We start from the raw sequence: 18,307 nt of genomic DNA on the forward strand, positions 1-18,307 counted from the left end.
GCGCTCTTAGCTCTTCCAACACAGGGAAGGTGGCAGCATTCTCAGAAGGGGTTAAGGATTTCAACTCCATTGTGTCGCTTCTCTAAATGTTAAGTCTCTCAGAGAGGCGTGTGGGTGAGGAAACCTGAGCTGGATGGATCTTTATCCCAGTGGCCAAAACAATCCTGTGAAATATACCCTGACAAACCTTTAAGATTAAAGATCTCCAAGAGAGGGGTTACTTTGGACCGTGGTGGACCAGTCTGGCCTGGGGCCATGATTTCACTGACCCAGTCCAGTCCCACTCTTGCCAAATGGTTTCAGTCAGCATGAAGTGCGTGGGAGGGAGTCCTAGAGCGATTACACAGCAGTGCACAGAATCAACGAGCATTCAAGAGCCGAAGGGCGCTTACGAGATGCCCAGGCGTCGGGGACAGGAAACAAAACCAGGTCCCTCTGCAATTAATTCCTGGTCCAGCCATACCCTCTGGCAGTCTTGAAGGCGGGTTTAGAATTCACTTTGCAGCCATGCTGTCTTAGACTGAATGGAGAGCTAATCAAGCTTGGGGTTGGTAAATCCCAGGACACAAGACCTTAAAGGGAAGTACAGGAAGTGGGAGAAGGGACGTGACATGCCGGATGGGGATGGTTCTGACCGGTGTGGGCCATTTCATCCAGCCCCCCGACCCTGGAGACGCTGTGGTGATGAGGACCAAATGTGAGCATTACCACAGCCAGGGTAGAATAAAATGGTCTAGTACTTCAATCTTAGAAATAAAAGGATTTCTTTTTTTCACTTTTCACTCTTTAAGGATATGCCTAGATTGCAGTAAGAGCTCAATAGTAATGGTGCTATGGCAGGTATATGGTGGTATTTATTCTCTCTGTTATTATTACAATTACAAGAAAAATGTGGGATAGTGGCCACTTTCAAAAATCTTAAAAAGCAAAATACACACACAACTCACAGATATAAACTGTTATTTGTCTGTGGCAAATAACTGGCCAGCTGGCTGTGCTATAACAAGGACAGCATATATCCTCCAGGATAACAAGGCAACCCAACCTTTACTTAACTGGGTGCCCCTTTAAGCATACTTCAGTGTTACGGCAGTGATTTCTCCATTCTGAGTCACCACCTAATGCCTCATTCCTTAGAGTGCCAAGTACCCCACACTGGAACAACCCAGCATCAACCAAGGGTCACCAACTCCCAGAACTTTACCACTCGCAGTTACCTGCTAGCTATTTTCCCTAAAACACTGGTAGTTTCGAGTTCCCTCCAGCCAGTCTAAAGTATGGATTCTAGCATTACACAGACGCTAGTGCAACCATTTACCCACTGTTTGACTTCAGGTGACCAACTTAAATAAAGTCTCATTTTAACTCATCTGTAAAATGGGTGTAATTTGTTAACTGACTTGTTTATTGTAAGGATTAACTTATGTGACACACACAAAATCCTAGCACAGTGCCTGGCAGATGGTAAATGCTCAAAAGTCATTAGATTCTCTTTCTATCTACCACACTACCCCCAGATTCCCTGCCCCCACCTTCTATCCCACTTTCTAGACTCCTGAGAGTCTTACAGCCTAAGAATGACTGTAATAAGAACAGAGAGGATGAGAGGCTGTGGATCAGGGATGGTGTGGCTTGCTTGACCCAACATCTTGACCTATGACTGACTAGCTTATGTGTCAGGCTCACAAGACCATAATACAATGAATGGTGGGTATGAACTTGAAATGAAAAAAATTATTTTTTACTCCACCTCATTCTGCAAGAGATTTGATGCAGTTTGAAACCAACTCTGACAATGTAAACTTTATCTACAAGTGGTTTCTGAAGGAGGTAGAGGGGTAAAAACTAAAATTTTAATAATTAGCATCTATTTTTCTTCTTTTTATTGGGACATAAAATATCATAGCCACTGTAGATATACTTTTTTTTTTTTAAATATGGAACACTTCACGAATTTGCATGTCATCTTGCACAGGGACCATGCTAATCTTCTCTGTATCGCTCCAATTTTAGTATATGTGCTGCCGAAGTGAGCACAGTAAGTATACTTTTAAATAAAAACAAAGAGATGTACTTTTAGGGAAGACAAGATGTGTGTGTGTGTGTGTGTGTGAGAGAGAGAGAGAGAGAGAGAGAGAGTCCTATACTTTCTCCTTGGACTGTCTGGATTATGTCATAGCAAAATATAATCAATGACCCTTTGATCAATGGAACAGGATGGTGACAGGTACTCTTAATTCACTGTTGCCAGTGAGTATTGACAAGCTGGTAAGAATCATGCTGTACTGTGTCACTTATGCTGAAGGCATTAGCATTTTTTAAAGGTCAAAAGCAAATTCTTTAAAAATGCAGAACTTCTTAGAATCAGGGAAACCTCCAAATTTTTTTTAACCGAGTTCACACTGTAAACTAGGGAATCTGTGAGATGTTCAGGATTTCAGTTCTTTCCCCATGCCTCCTATGAAAATGATATTTAATTTTTCCTGATTTAAATTCTTGGCTGTCAAACTTCATGGCAAAATTCTTCCAATGGGTGAATGAAAAGGGAATTCTGAAAGCTATTTATGTCTCTAAAAAGCATAAGAAGAAAGTAAGCACAAACCCAAGGCAAATCTGTACTAAATCAAAGCAACATTATACTTACTCTGTGACACTCTTACTAGCTCAGTCACACTAAAAACACCTGATGTGACAAAACTGTCCTGGAAGCCCAAATGTCCTGGGGAAACAAAAACAAAAGAAAACAAAGTGTCATAAATAGTAGACATTTGACAACAGAATTCTAAATATTCATTTCATTATGATTAAAAAAGTGATGCCTAATTTCATACTCAGCTCTAGGCAGAGTTTATGTGGGAGGACACAGTCATTTAGTTATGTATGGGTTTTTGGTTTGAATCTGGAGGTTATGAAAAGCAATAACACAACCCCTGGGTGATTTTCGAAATGGTTAAAAAAAAATCAACAGGAAATCTGAAACAAAAGACGACTGAAAATAAATGGTTACCTTGAGTGACCTCTGAGATCCTAACAATTGGGATGAAAACAGTATACTTAGTAATCAGCCAGGCTAGCTAAATTCCATAATAGTTTTTAAACATTATGCTCTAAAGAAACATCTGATCAGGATTAACTATCCATTTATTCAAATAAACAAGATTTAAACACGTTCCCTTCATTTCTAGATGCACCACAGGGGAAATCTTAAAAAAGCCAGTATAGAAAACGCAAGCTTGAACCTTCGAAACATGAAAATGAGTTCTTTGAACATAAATAAAAATTCAGATCTGTTTAGAAAACAAGAGCTTTTTTTGGGTGTTGGTTTAATTTTTTTTTTTTTTTTTTGAGAAAAGAGAATATATAAATGGTTCAAAAAACTGCTTAAGCTTTGAATTTTGTATCTGTTTCATTTCTACTGGATATAGTTAATTTCGTTTAAGGTAGCCAATATTACATTTACCACCAATTGCTCATTTTATTTTATGGTATATTCAGAACATAAGACTTATAAATGGCAAGGAATATATAATTACAGATGTATAGCTTCCCAGTCTGCCTCTAAATCTTTCTGATTTTATGAGTCTCACGTAGGTAGACTCTGGTTAAGAGATCTGTCTTTAGGGTCAGCTTAATTGCCTGCTTTCAAATTAGGGTTACAAGAGAAGCTGTTGGCTGAAAGGATTCTTAAAATAACTGTTTTTTTTTTTTTTAATTGTTCTTTGAAATGCCCTTAAGAAATACAACATAAGAAAACAGGCCAATTTGAATATATAACAATCCAGAAATAAAATTTATGTTATTGATAAGATAGCAGTAGATTTTATCCACTATTAGGGTGAAGAAAGTTTACTTATGGCACAGTATATGCACTAATAAACTTGTTAAATGTCATGCACATAAACACATGCACATGTGGCCATTTTTTAGAGCATTATATATAGGCTTACAAAAATTAATTATTCTTTTACTTTTCATTATATTGGACTTTCTCATCAGAAATATTTTCACTGAAATTTAACAGGAAAAAACTTAACTTTTACATCAGACACATCGAGCTATGATATTTTAGAATAAACAGCTCTAATTTTTTAATATATGCAATAATTAAGAATTGTTTTTAAAAATAAAATGGCAAAATTTCATTGGAAGAAGTGCTTAAGAAATTTCACCTCTCAACCCAAACCCACACCCAGGTATTTATCTAACTTTTATAAGTGCCTGAGGTGTCTTTCTCTGGGTAGAACTGAAAAATAAAAAAAACAAAGTAAAATAAAACTCTCTAATGAGGTCTTGGCAAAACAGACATGGCATCTCCTTCCCTTGTGACACCACTAACATTACATTTATCCATACTAAAGGAAATGCAACCACAATGTACATTAAGTTTGACTTAAAACAAAAATACAACAATATAAAGGAAATTCACAATTGAATAAGAAAATCTGGGTTGATCTCCAGCTTTGCTCCACCTCTCTCTTGCTTGCAGGCTGATACTTGTTTCAGTTCCAATCTTTGAAATTCCTTATTTTAAGGACGATCTAACATGTATTTATGTACAGAGTGAATGACAATACAAACACTTTAATCCTGCCACAAGAAAAGCAAACAATATATTTTTAAAACTAAGTTTAGTTTGGCCCAAGGATTTCAAGGGGAAATTTTTCCATTCAAACTACCATCCCCTCCTGGTTGCTCCTTTTCTTTCTTTTAGATGTTGGTGTTCTCTGTGGTCTGTGCTCTCTCTCTCATTCCAATTTTATTTCATCTATTTTTTACAACATCAGCTACCATTTTAGACTCTGATATTTGTGAAAGTGAGAATAATGTTTGGTTTGCTCACCACTGTATCCTCAAAGCCTTGGACAAAGCACATGGGAAGTGATTATCTGCTGAATGAGTGAATGAATGACTCTATAGGCCAATGTGAGGAGAGGCTGCCATGTGTCTTGCCAAGTGACAAGCTAAGGACTAAGAATCCCAGCAGCAAGCCCCAGAATGCCACAGTTTTCAGGAAGAAAGCATTGACTTGATGACACATTGCTTTGGACTTTTTCCCAGCCTCAAACCATGGAGCAAATAAATTCCCATTGTTTAACTCAACCCATTTCATGGTATTTGCTAAGGAAACAAAACAACCTCTTTCCTGGGTTCCAAACCCAGGAATCTAAACACTTATTGGATAATAACTACCCAGATAGTCCAGGGGTACCTCACGTTCAATATGACCAAAGCTGAACTCATCTTCTTCTCTTCCCCCAAACCTTCTGTTACTCTGTTACGCTTTTGAACCATCCATCGATCATCCAATCTTCCACGTTTTTTGGTGTCACCGATTTCTGTTCTTAGAAGCACACACAACAAACTAATCCCCACTGATTCCATTTTCTTACTATGTCCTGACCCTCTGTATATTTGGCCTTCTGCCATTTTCCACCAAGCATGATGGGACAGCCTCCTAACCATGTTCTCCATCATCTGCCTTGGCCCACCCTCCAATGTACTCCCCACTTTGCCTTTGCACTAATAGGCAAATATGGTGATTCATTCATTTATTTAAAAAGTATTTATTGCGCACCACCATGAGCCAAGCATTGTATTAGGAGCTCAAGATGCAGTCCTTGCCTTCAGGGAGTTTACAGTCTATGATTAGAGACAGCTAAAAATGTGTAAAACAAATTACTTTAAAAGTCATAAATGGGACAAGTGATCTGAAGGCAACAAATAGCATTGTATGGAAGAGAATCACAGGGAAGGTTTCTCTTAAGAGCTGATACCTAAAAGATACTAAAGAGCCAGCCAGGAAAAAAAGGGGGTCAAGTTTTTTGGCATGTGCAAAGGCTCTGAGGTAGGAAAGAACAAGGTGTTGGGGAAATTGAAATAAATCCAATGTGTCCTGAGCCCACTGCCTTGTCAGTCTTATGAGAGAGAGCTCCACAGGGCTTTCAGGGTACAGAATAGTGTCTTTAGCATGGTATATGATGCCTTCCACTTTTCTCTTCAAGCTCATTTCTAATGCTTGTCTTCTGCTTTCCACCCACCCCTTGGCCTAAAGGGCATGCTTCTCCTTGGCCCTGGCTTATCACCACCCCTCCCCCATTCTGTTCCTTCTTCCTGAACTGCCTGTCCTTTCTACTTTTTGCCTCAGCAACTCCTACAAGTCCTTCAGGACTCAGCTGCTGTCTGTCACCTCTATCAAAAGCCTCTCCCGATTGCCCCCACTGCTAGGAAAGACTCCTTATCTCAGTATTGACCTGGTGTACCATATAATGCTCTATCCATGGACTTAGCAAACTGAACTGTATTTTGTCTTTTCCTCATATTATACTGTAAACCCTTTGATAGCAGAGATACTATCTTCTATGTCTCTGGCCCTCCAGATCTTGACACAGTGCCCAGCACACAATAAGTACTCCAGAGATGTTCCTGAATGAAGAAAGCTCAAACTGAGGTCAAGGATGTTTGTTTTCCTTTTATAAAAACTCTGACAGACTCTCTGCACCTCATTTCTAGCAATTTAGCTTGAAACAAATTTGAGTTGATTTGTATTTGAAAACTATCGAAATGAGCTGTCCAAATAGTCCCTCCAAACTAAGCGATACCCAGGATAGGGTGGGCAATCCATTTTAGATTAAGCCTCCAGACAAGAAGGTACCGTCGAGGTCTCTAACAAGAAATGTCTGGGGATCATCCTGTTATGGTTAGGGCTCATATTTTGAGAGACCAAGTAAAAACAGAGTCAAGTGCAGCATTATTTAATGGATATAATAGCCAAAACAAAACAAAACAAAAAAAGATCTCACCCCAAGCTCAAATTAGGATCTCATGTGACTCTGAGAAAGTCACTGGAAAAATAACAATTTGATCCTCCTTCTTCCACCAGCAACCTGCTTCTTATGTTTTTTCTTAGTGGAATGTAATTTAGAAGTTAAAATATAAGTGAATGTACAATAATCAGATCAGAAAAATAAAAATAAAGAGTATAATTATTTCACGAGTCCTCCACAACCCTCTCTTCACTGTATTATCAAATAGCCTTTGTTAGTTTATGTTTATGATGTGACCCTAAGGAAAGTTCTGTGTAAACACTCCATGTAACTTTAAATGGCTATGAAACTGGGTTTGTCCCTCCACCAATTATTTGGAAACCCGCTGATGAACTCTATAAGAAAATAGCAATGAGAAATGAAACCTAAGAAATGATGGAAAAAGTGATATGGCTAACGCAATTACTACGCGAATCGGAGTAGATTGCTATTTCATTCTCACTAACAAAAACCAAATCATAAAAATGACTTTCAGGGAAATTACACTAATCTGGTTGTTCCACTTTATTGCAGAATGAGAGAAAAATGAAAAAGAAAATAGAAAGATACTTTTAAGCAATTTTGAATTCAGATGTTAGCATTAAAAGATCCTCAGTTGGAAAGCTGATTAAACATTCCCAAAAGGTCTCAAGATTTACATTTTGAATAGGGCTTCTCAGAAATGAGTGCAAAACATATACTTTTTGTTAAGTATGTCTTAGGTGAAAAGCCAGATTGCTCAATGATATGGCTATCTCTCCAATTCTGAACCATTGTTCAGGAGCAATTGTATAGGAGATTGAAATGAGGATCAGATCCTTTTTCATTTTATATAAAATGGCTAAAAAAGTTCATTCACTGAAGTCTTGTTCAATGAATTCCCAATTAGAGTACAAATTTCAATACCTTGGAGTCAGTCATACTCACAGTGGGGACAGATTAGACCTTCTGGGAGAGGTAGGAATATAAAAAACTAAATACTTTTATGGGTGGTTAGGAAAAGCAGCTCTTTACCTTGATGATATCAGCAGTTATTATGGAAAATGCCATTATATGGGAACCAAATCTCATTTCACGAAGGAACTGAACATCTACCTTTTAACAGGCAGAACAGGAAAAAAAGTTAGATTTGCAGGGAGACAGGTAACCTTGCAGAACTGTTCAAAGGTCAGAGGAAGAAACCGTGTGAAACAAAGCATTCGGAGAACTGGCCTTTAAAGACAAGTTGAATATCCCAAAAGAAATTTAATTTCATATTTGAGGAAGAACGTTTATATATACCACAAGATGGTATATATTTTTTCCCCAGTTGGTATGTCAAGGGGCTAAATTATCAAATCTCCTTTAGCTAATGGAAGCCAGAAAAGTGCAATATACAGCTAAATTCATCAAAAAGAACACTCCATTCTCATGTCCTCATGGTCAATAAGGTTCCATCATTCAAAAACAGGACTGAGCCTTTCCATGTTGGTGTGCTGGTGTCACTCAAAGGGAAAAGAGCTCCCTCCTTCTCACTTCATTTATATGCAGCAAACATTTATAGATCGCCTGTGCTGTCCGGGACCTGTGCTGGACCCTGAGCCCACTGCTCTCACAGAACTCACATTCTAGTCCTTCTAAAGAAAGCCTTACCTCACTCACGCCCTCTCTGGAAATTTAAATTCTCCTGAGAACTCCCCACTTTCCTTAGGCGGCTCCTTGCTCCTTCCCCTTCCCCGTGCCTTAGTATATTTTAGGGGTACAACAATAAATACTGTTAAATTGAGTAGAACTTCTGCTCTACTTGTTTCACGTCTCTAGCTTCTTTCTCCCTTATTTGACAGACACTTGCTTAACATGTCTTATCTCTGCTCTCCTACAGCAAACTGGGGAAGGGCAGGGCTGTGTTTTACTATCTTACGTTGACCACAGAGCCCAGCACAATCTCATGTCCTTAGTAGGTGTGTGATAAATATTTATTCAGGGATTAAGATGAGAGACTTGAGACAGCCTTGTTTGTAACCCTCTAAAGCACAATGTAAGTTACTATTAACTTACAAACAGTGATTTGTTACTTCTGTACTCTGAATTTGGTATATTTTAGAAAACAGGTATTTTGGGGGGGGCATGGGGTGGGGTGGGGTATGTTCCTGCTAATCCATCAAGACCAAACGCTAAAATTTTGGACTGGTTGGTGACTATGCATTGGCTATTGTTTTTTTTTTTTTTAACATGGGCAGGCACCAGGAATCGAACCCAGGTCTCCAGCATGGCAGGTGAGAATTCTGCCACTGAGCCATCACTGCTGTGCCCATATATTGACTATTTAAATTATTCTACCACTCACTGGTGACATTTGAGATTTTTAAAAAATTTTTTGAATAACTCCTTACACTGAATCAAAAGCAAAAAATTTGGTTATCCACTAAAAAGAACATATTAGCAATAAAAACTATATACAGTCTGTTTGTGTGATTAATCTTTATCATAGTGGGGAAAAAATCATTTGGTAGTCTGCTTACAGTAGACTTTAAAAGATTGACATATGGTGTTGTATTGATAATAAAACTGACATACTTCTATATCTAGAAAGTTGTGCCTGAGAATTTGTAAAGCAAGAAAATGATACTTGTCAACTGATAATATGGATGAAGTGTTTGGAGATTCTCAGATTAAAGGAATGGTTATAAATGCATTTGTAATATGACTATGATTGTCATTCTGGTATATCATAATACATGAAGAAATTGTCACAAGTATGGGGAAAAAATGGAGTTTTAACTGAAAATAAGATGAGGCAAAAAGATGTTTTAGAATACGTGTACTGGGACCTGTACACTGTTGATTTGTTTTTGTACATCCTCCAAATTTACCTCCCCTGCTCATTCACTCACTGTTATTCAAAAAAGACACCTAATCTGCCATCTTTTTTTTTTTTTTGCCACTGTTGTTCATACAAAGATTTCCACATTGATAGAATCCATATTTCGGTTTATTGTTTTCATTCAGCAGGTATTTATTAAGCCTGTTACTAGCAAGCACTTAAACTCTGAGGATACAGCAGGAAATAGCACAAGTCCTTACTCTTGGGGGGGCTTGCATTCTCAGTCAAGGCAGATATTTGCAAGATTTCCAGTAATGTATTTACCTAAAATTGGGTCCTTTTATAAGAACTTTTCTAGGAAAAGTTAAGAACTAGCAAAAACTATTGTACTATCCTCCTGTTGTCGATTCAGTTGGGTGCCCGCTTGTATCCCGGGCTGACAGCTAGAGACTGTCTTACAGTTAGGAACGACCACTAACTGCAAAGTGAATGGAAGTGATACAAGCCACTTTTACGCTCACACCCACCCTTAGAGAATAACAAAGCACGTTTACATGTTAAAGCTTCTGAGAATTTCTGCAATAAGCTTTGTAATTATTATTTATCTCACTCTATCCCAAATAATTTGACAAGGCCATCTTTTTTTTTTGGCAAATATTCTGCAGACATTCTTTATGTTGTTCCCTTTCCACTCTTCCCATTTAAATTAAGCAGCAAATGTGCGGAGCATAACCTGGAATCTGAGCCCTTTGATCTAATTAACACTTTTAAAGTAAGGCCCAAGGGGACATCTTCAATTGCAATCACTTTAACCTATCTACATTAGGAAAATGGATCAAACCAAGTGACAGATATCATAAAGTTAGGCTACCTATCTGAAAAATTTTTCCCTAGAACCTCAATAGGTAGTATTAATTATCATAAAATTATACCTTTCAATTATCCAGTATTTACTATGTGTTTGGCACTCTTGCTAAGCACTTCAGCTTTATTACCTCAAATCTCCAAAGCAACTCTGTGAGATTGGCAATATTATTCCAATTTTACAAAGCAGGAAGCTTAAACTCAGAGAGATTAAGTGATTTGACTAAAGTCACACAGTTAGTGGCAGAATTAGACTGGAACATAGGTTTGTTTCCTTTTCCTTATATAACAAGTTCTAGTCCATCTTAAATCTATCATATATAACAACAGAGACTTGATTATACAGCTTAATCCAAAGGCCTAGTCACATCATTGCACCAAGAGTGAAATTTTATTAAATTAAATTTGACAACTCAATGGCTTCACAAAGAGGGTTTATGAGTCATAAATGATTGAGCAATAAAGGACTATGTATACTAGATATCAAAATATACAAATTGTGAAAAATAGTTTTTCTTATTTATATTTTGCAGATATTGGATACATATCATCATGGAAGGTTTTGGAACTGGAAGGGACCTTAAAGATCACCTAGTAATGGAGTAATCATCATTGTGTTGTAACAAAATATTTGCTACTAATAAAATAACATGAGGGTTTTCTTTTCTTAATAATTCATTGAATATGTCTGCCTTCCTATTACTTCTCCTTATTTACCACAAATTTGCCCTCTTGAGTAAGTAGAATAAATTTACTCTCTCTTCCATGTTGCTAACTGTCAAATATTTTAAGACAGCCTCTCAATCCCTAATTTTCTCTCCTCCAGGCTAAATATCTTTTCTTTCATTGTTTTATAATGTCAACAAATTGATTTCCCCATTTCCTCTAAACATTTAGAATTGTGCATATATTAGGCCTTTAAACGGAAACCATTCTTTTGCAAGTGGGCCCAAATACAAATTAGTCCTGTACAAAAATAGAGGAACAACTGCTTTAGGGAATTTTTTTTTTTATATACAATAATACAAAAAACAGAGAAAAGTTTGTATTGTGTTAGAAAAGGTAATTTCCAGTATAATTCACATCAGATTAGTATTTTAAAATTAAGTTTTTGATGCACAATAAATTTAAAATTATTTTTTAATCCACCTGGCTTTGAATAAAAAGGGATTTTTAAGAAACTTGTTTTTATGTTCTGAAAAAGATTTTTTTTCTAAACTTGGACAGGAAACAACTGACAATCTGTAAATGGATCAAACTATCTGTAAAAATTTCAGTCTCTGCTTATGAAACCTTACATATACAAGAGAAAAAACAAGGAAATTTATTCCCTGAATACATCAGAAACTGATTATCTTAAATGAAGCAGACATGAAACTGGATCACCTGAGGGCTACCCTGATTTCTGGATGTAAAACAGCCTGAAACCTTAATGCCCATCGCCCAGCCCCTCCTCTTCAGGCTTCACACACAGGGCTGTGAAACCACTCACTGAGAGCCATGCTTGCTAAAACACCTCAGGACACAGGCAATGACAACAAAAGGACCAGGGCCGTGTTGCTAATTTAATGAGACTCAACACGGACTTGGGTTCACTGGCTTTGGAAAGAAAATAATTGATTAACTGAAGCAACAGAGTTGAAAAACATCCTACAGTTACTTTTCCAAGTCTACATAAGAGAAAATATATACATAGAGGTTCAGATGATTTTCCAAATATATAATAAAATCAGTTAATGTTTAGAACCATAAATATGTGCTTTCATCTTTGTTACAATCATTCACTTTGTGACATTCTTGCTCATTTACCCAGCAATTATATAGTTACTGCTGTCATCATGTACAGTGTTTATTACATTTAGAATCTACATGATACATGTCTTCAGATACCTTGGTATGCCACAAATCACATGGGTTGCTATACTTTGAAGTTTGCTGCCTGGTACAAACACAGAGTATTTTAAAAGTACCAGAAAATTCTTCGTAAAATGTAACAGAATGAATTAGACTGCCCTGGCTATGTCATGTTAACACAATGGAGGAAGACTTTTAAGACTTTAAAGTCATGTAATACAATTGTAGGCTGGATTTTTCTTGTTAAAAATAAGTAGAATGGGAATGATTGGAAGAGAAGAGGGCCAATATTTGACAACAGAAATCAGCATAACCTTTTAACTGCAGCAGCCATGGGTGACTGCCCTTTGACCTTGGAAGATTATATGGGACTTCAATGACAACAGCTGGAAGTGAGCGTGCCTGAATAGAGAACACAGATCCGAGGCCTGGTACAAAAGATTGCACAATCTCTGCCCAGATCAGAGTGCTGATTAGAAATTGTTTCCTGGTCCTGGCTTAATAGAGTGTAATAATGAACTTTTTTTTTTTTAATTCATCCCCTAAGAAATCATTGGTGGATTCTTTCCAAACTTATTCTCCCCTCAGCCCTTTGAATCTTCTATTTTCACTATGTATTTTCATAAATATCAGGTTCATCTTTCTTAAGCTCTATGGTTAGGAAGAAAATTTTGTTTGCATGCTATTTTTCATAGACAGAATTTCTTTAAGTTTTTAACTCCCTCCTCTGTGTTTTAAAATAACCCTTACTGTGGCATTTCACATAGGAAGTATCATTACTTTCTGTTTGAGGCTCTGCCACATACATTCAAAGACCCCAGTAGCTAGAATAAGCGCTCAATGAAAATGGAAACCATCTCTCTCACATCTTTCTAGCCCTGCCATTTGTACCATGTCTAACACATGATAGCTCTTGATACATGTATGGTGAATGAATACAGAAATGAAACATCTACTCTTATCCATTCATTCATTTTATTTTTCTTGAAATATAAAGATAGATCCTTTCTTTGGTTCCCTTCTACCACAAAAACATTCAGTAATTTCAACTTTTTCTTCTATCCATTTCATATGTACATTAACAATTTTTAGAGTAACCAAAACAGGAACATATGAAAAAGATGAGTAATTACTTCCTTTCAAAGATAAGGCACCTTACCGTAGTAGATAGAGATTTGACTACTTGGTAAATGTGGTCATTTCAATCCATAAAACCCTCAATGAATTACATTCACTGAGCTGAAACACACATACATTGATTGACGCAGGTAGACTCAGATTCCTCTGTAGGACTCCCATACTTGCTGACATGGCTCCGAAACCACAAGCATGACACCACATGATTACTGAAAGGACGTCAGGTTATGACTCATTTATGTTGCTTTGGTTTTACCATACACTCTATCTCACCTCCCATTGCTCTGGATTTTGCTAACTACTCTTTGGATTTTGCTAACTACTCTAGTTTCTATATCAAATTAGCAGCTCCTTCACCTCAGTAGAAGGTGACCTTTCTTCATATGCAAATAATACCCTGAGTTGGGCAAAAACCAACCTGACTATGTGGTATGGGACAAGTAGTGGCTGGTACAAATGCCTTCCAAATCAGACATAGGTCATCTTCCTACGTTCTTCTATAGCAATTCTAGATGCTATTTCAAGTTAGCCATGGCACAGACTGTTTTTCAGGACAGACCTTAACCCATTGGCTGTTTCAAAATTCTATAAACAGAATTCAATTCCCAGAGCAACTGTAAGGGCGCTGGCTTTGGTTTAAAGGAAGCTTTGGTTAAGCTTGTATTTTTTTAGAGCTACTGGTTTAGAGTATCCTTTGCAGATCAGAGCAGGAGGACCATCACCTATGCACGCAGTTCTTGAAGGACCAGGGCTTGCTGGTGACAGGTACACATGATAAATGCTCCAGAAGGCTGACCTAATTTCTCTTGAAGTGAATGTTTTGCTAAGAATGTCCCCTCAAAGTGTCAGCTTGCAACCAAAGAGTCAAACCTGCCAGTGTCCATTCTCCTTAGTGAGTTATTATTATTGTTTATGAAAGTTCACCTAAAATGAAGTTAATTCTGTCTCATTTATCAAACTTCTCCAGACTTATTTTTTAACTTAAGTTATATAACCACTTTAAAATATGTACTTAGCAAACAATTTATGTTTCACAGTTTTCAGCTGCTTGTGATCAGAAGATACAAACTAAATATAAATATTTAATTATATTTAGTATATATTTAAATATAAATCAAGGTGACTCTGCAATGTGTTATTTCTCTTGCAAAGGAAATAATATGGCAATAAGTTCTTTCATTTTTCCCTTCAAAAATTGTACATGTAAGGTATTATTTACATATAATATAGTAGATGGAGCAGTATTTTCATAAGCCTTAGTTATCCATCTGTAAAATGACATACATGTTAGTATATTGCTGAGAATCATGACACAATGCATTTAAAGTGCTTAGTAGGGAACACAATGTGTTCAAAATATGACAGTTATCATTATAAATAACAAATATATTTTTTACACTGTTGATCTGGGGTTAAATTGAGAAATTTTTAATGGAAGAAACATATAGAAATAATATTCATTCTTTCAACCTGGAATGGTAAATAATATAGGTATTCCTAGAAAAGCTACATATAAAAACCAAAGTGTTGACAATATAATTTTGAGTAAATCTTGGGTAAAATAAAAATTATTTCCTAAAGCAAGTAACACAAAACTTATCATTAAACAAACCCTCTAGTCTTTGTCACGTTTTTCTAAAGTGAGATATAACAGTACTTACTCCTCTAAATTGTTTTAAATAAAATGGATGAAAATTTTAGGAATCTAATTACTAAATATAATATTGTTTATTTATAAATAGCAACTTATAAATACTTACAAAAACATAATTATTTACAACTCCTTAAATAATTTTAAATATCTTACCTATTCACTAAATGCATATTGACCATCTATGTAGGTCAAGCATCATCCTAGATATGGGGAAACAAACTTTGGCCTTATATTTTTGGGTGGTAACCACTATACTCAATCTAGAAATGGGCCAGAGATAAATTTTTCTTGCAGCAGATCAAGTTTTACCTACTTCGGCAATAAACAACGTAGAGGAATATTTAGAGAAATCGTATAAAAAGGCTTTTGGTTGCCAGTTACACTTTATTTTTTTTAAGAATTTAGTTTGTTGAAAATTCCTGCTTTAGAAAGCAGGTATTTACAAATTCAGTTTTGTTTTTTCAGATAAAAGCTATTTAATTTGTTTCAATGTGAGGATACTTCAACTGGTATAAAAGGGCATACAAAATAAGCAATTGATGTTAACATTAAGCATATTTACTTATTTATTTATACAGTCATGAAATGAACTATTCTCTACTCCAGAGCCTTCACACCTTAGTCCCTTCCTCCAGTTAAACAGAAAGCCATCAGAAGGCAGCATTAAAGGAAGGGTCTTGATTCCTTACAGCTTTAAATCAATGCTAAAAGACTTTGGCCTTTCAGGCAAGAGAATGAGCGACATGTTTCACTTTACTGACTTTGATCAGTGAAGCCCTTTGTGGTGCAGGCCGGTTCCCTGGTTTCAGAGGACAGAAGCTTTGACTTACAGAAACAGACCCAGTCCGCCTCAGACTCAGCTCTAAAGGAGAGCGCTCTTGTTCTTGAATTACTGCAGAGTTTCTCACCAGGGCTATTATCAACGTTTTGAGGGGGACTGTTTCTGATATTCAGAACTATCCTGTACTGCAGACACTTAATATGACCCCTACCCACTACAGGCCAGCAACACCTCCTTCCTTGTGACAACCCAGAATGGCCTTATACGTTTTTTTGTTTGTTTGGTACACTGTATGGTAGGGGTCACACTTCATTCTTTGTCTATGTGACTATTCCATTATTGTAGCACCGTTTGTTGAAATTTTTCTTTGGGGTGGGGCATGCATGGGCTGGGAATCGAACACAGGTCTCCTGCATGGCAGGCAGGAATTCTGCCACTGAACTACCCTTGCTCCCCATCTTATACATTTTCTTTATACCCTCACAGGAGGCCATATTTTTCTTTGGTGAAAAACACTCTCTCTATATAAACAGGGGTTTATCGATCTCATTAGGTATTTAATACTGTATTATCTTGCCCAATTGCAGAACTGTTTGACTTACTGTCTCTATAATCAGAATGAAAACTCTTGGAAGCCAGGAACCGAGTCTTATAGTTCTTTTGAAATTCCCCCTCCTCCTCAGCCATACCCTTTCATCCATCATCACGAAGTATCTAGTTAGAATTTTATTTAAAAACAACAACGTAACACCCATGTTGATTATATTTGAATTACAATGTGGTTTTGGGGGGAGGGTGCTCAGATATACAGCCCATAAATGTAAAGCGTTTGGATCTTCTGGGAGAGTCCTGATTTCAGATACTGGCTCATTGGGCTGTACATGTACCTGGACAAGCCTCTCTGGTCTCCACGTGTTGTTGCTGAGAAGCTATGTTCACTGTACCAGTAAGCTTCCAGGAATCACACTGATAGCACTCTGCTTGTTCAAGATAGCACATTGTACCGCAAAGGCTACAAACTTTACAAAATATAAAATAACATGTAAAAACTGAAAATAAGCGTGCATTCTATTCTCAATGCAAGGATGGAGGGGAATTAAAAGGAGACATGGAGCCAAAATAATGATCCACAACCCTATTGTTAAAAAAGACCACTGACAGCATCCTGAAAATAGGCAGAAAACAAAACCTAATGACAGGTTACATATTTTCAACCAACCAATATTCTGAAGAGTACCTTTGTCTCACTGCTTATTCAAAACAGGGCAACTCCTCTAGTTTTCTTTGATTTTTTTTTCTCTAATCTTCTGGATACTTTATTGAATACTTTCCATTTTTCCAAAAGTAGGAGCCAAGGGCAGCCACCTTTGCCAGGTTGCATGGAAAGCCTTCTACTTCCTAATCACCAAAGGATGCTTCCTTGGTTTAGTTTTCATCTCTAACACCAGGAAATCCATGAAATCTCCTGAGATTGTAGGATAGTTACAGACCAGGCCGGAAGATCTGTGTTCATGCCTTCATATATGTACATATATAGTTGTGTATTTAATTTAGTTTGGTCCCTCAAAAATCCATACACAGAAAAGCATTTTCTCATCAGGTATAAACTTGAAATAAAATATTTTTCACAACCATAGGCATTTCTGAACTGCAGTGTCATTATTGGCAACAATGCCAAAAAGCACACAATTGCTAATTTGAACATGGAGCCCTCCTGGCTGCAGCTGGTGAAGCCAACAGCATTCTGCTCTTATATAAAAGTTGTTTGAACTAAGAGTCAATAGGGTCAGTGGTTAACTTCTGAGGTTTCAAATACAATAAAAGTCTTAGGGAGACGCTAAATGCAGGTTTTTCTTTTTTAAAAAAGGTACTTCCATTGTAAACTTAAAAGTATCTCTACAGCCTGATTCATTCACTCCATAAACATCTATGGATACCAATCTATGAGCCAAGTACAGATGAGGAGCTTGTAACAAATCTCAACATATTCTCTGGGTCAAGGGCTCATCCTTCAGTGAGAAGACCTTATTCACCTGTGCAAGATCAGGTTCAAATGTTACCATCCTAATGTTATATTTGTATCTTTTGAGTGTGATAGGCCTCTACATTGTTGCCTCAATAAATACTGATGACTTCCTGAAAGAAGAAGGGGAAAGTGCTAAATTAAATTTATAGGAAGCAACAAGGATAACCCTATGGATAGGGAGTTAAATGTGTGTGTTGATGGGGAGAGGGGCAAACAGAGCACCGTTGCTATAAGGTTGGAAAGGTTAACAGAGCCAACATTTAGAAGGTTTCAAGTAATCTGAACAGTATTCTATAAAAAATAATCAGATGTGAAACATTATTTAGAGCATTTATAGTATTATTATTTTCAAGAGAATATTTTCTATCATTATAAAGTATTTATA

General features: G+C 36.8%; 1 protein-coding gene and 1 non-coding gene across 4 annotated transcripts in view; both read right to left on the reverse strand.

Moving 5' to 3' along the window:
- NFIA (nuclear factor I A) overlaps positions 1 to 18,307 on the reverse strand; it is a 373,058-nt gene that overhangs the window by 125,468 nt on the left and 229,283 nt on the right. For all 3 annotated transcript variants that reach the window (XM_077149470.1, XM_077149471.1, XM_077149469.1), the window contains exon 4: positions 2,645 to 2,719. In XM_077149470.1, coding sequence (XP_077005585.1) covers positions 2,645 to 2,719 — 75 coding nt within the window. The remainder of the gene's footprint in view (positions 1 to 2,644; positions 2,720 to 18,307) is intronic.
- On the reverse strand, positions 1,932 to 2,037 carry LOC143675221 (U6 spliceosomal RNA). Its single transcript, XR_013171463.1, has one exon. It is a non-coding gene; the product is annotated as a U6 spliceosomal RNA (small nuclear RNA).

This window comes from Tamandua tetradactyla, chromosome 2 (assembly GCF_023851605.1).
Source record: "Tamandua tetradactyla isolate mTamTet1 chromosome 2, mTamTet1.pri, whole genome shotgun sequence".
Lineage (NCBI taxonomy): Eukaryota > Metazoa > Chordata > Mammalia > Pilosa > Myrmecophagidae > Tamandua > Tamandua tetradactyla.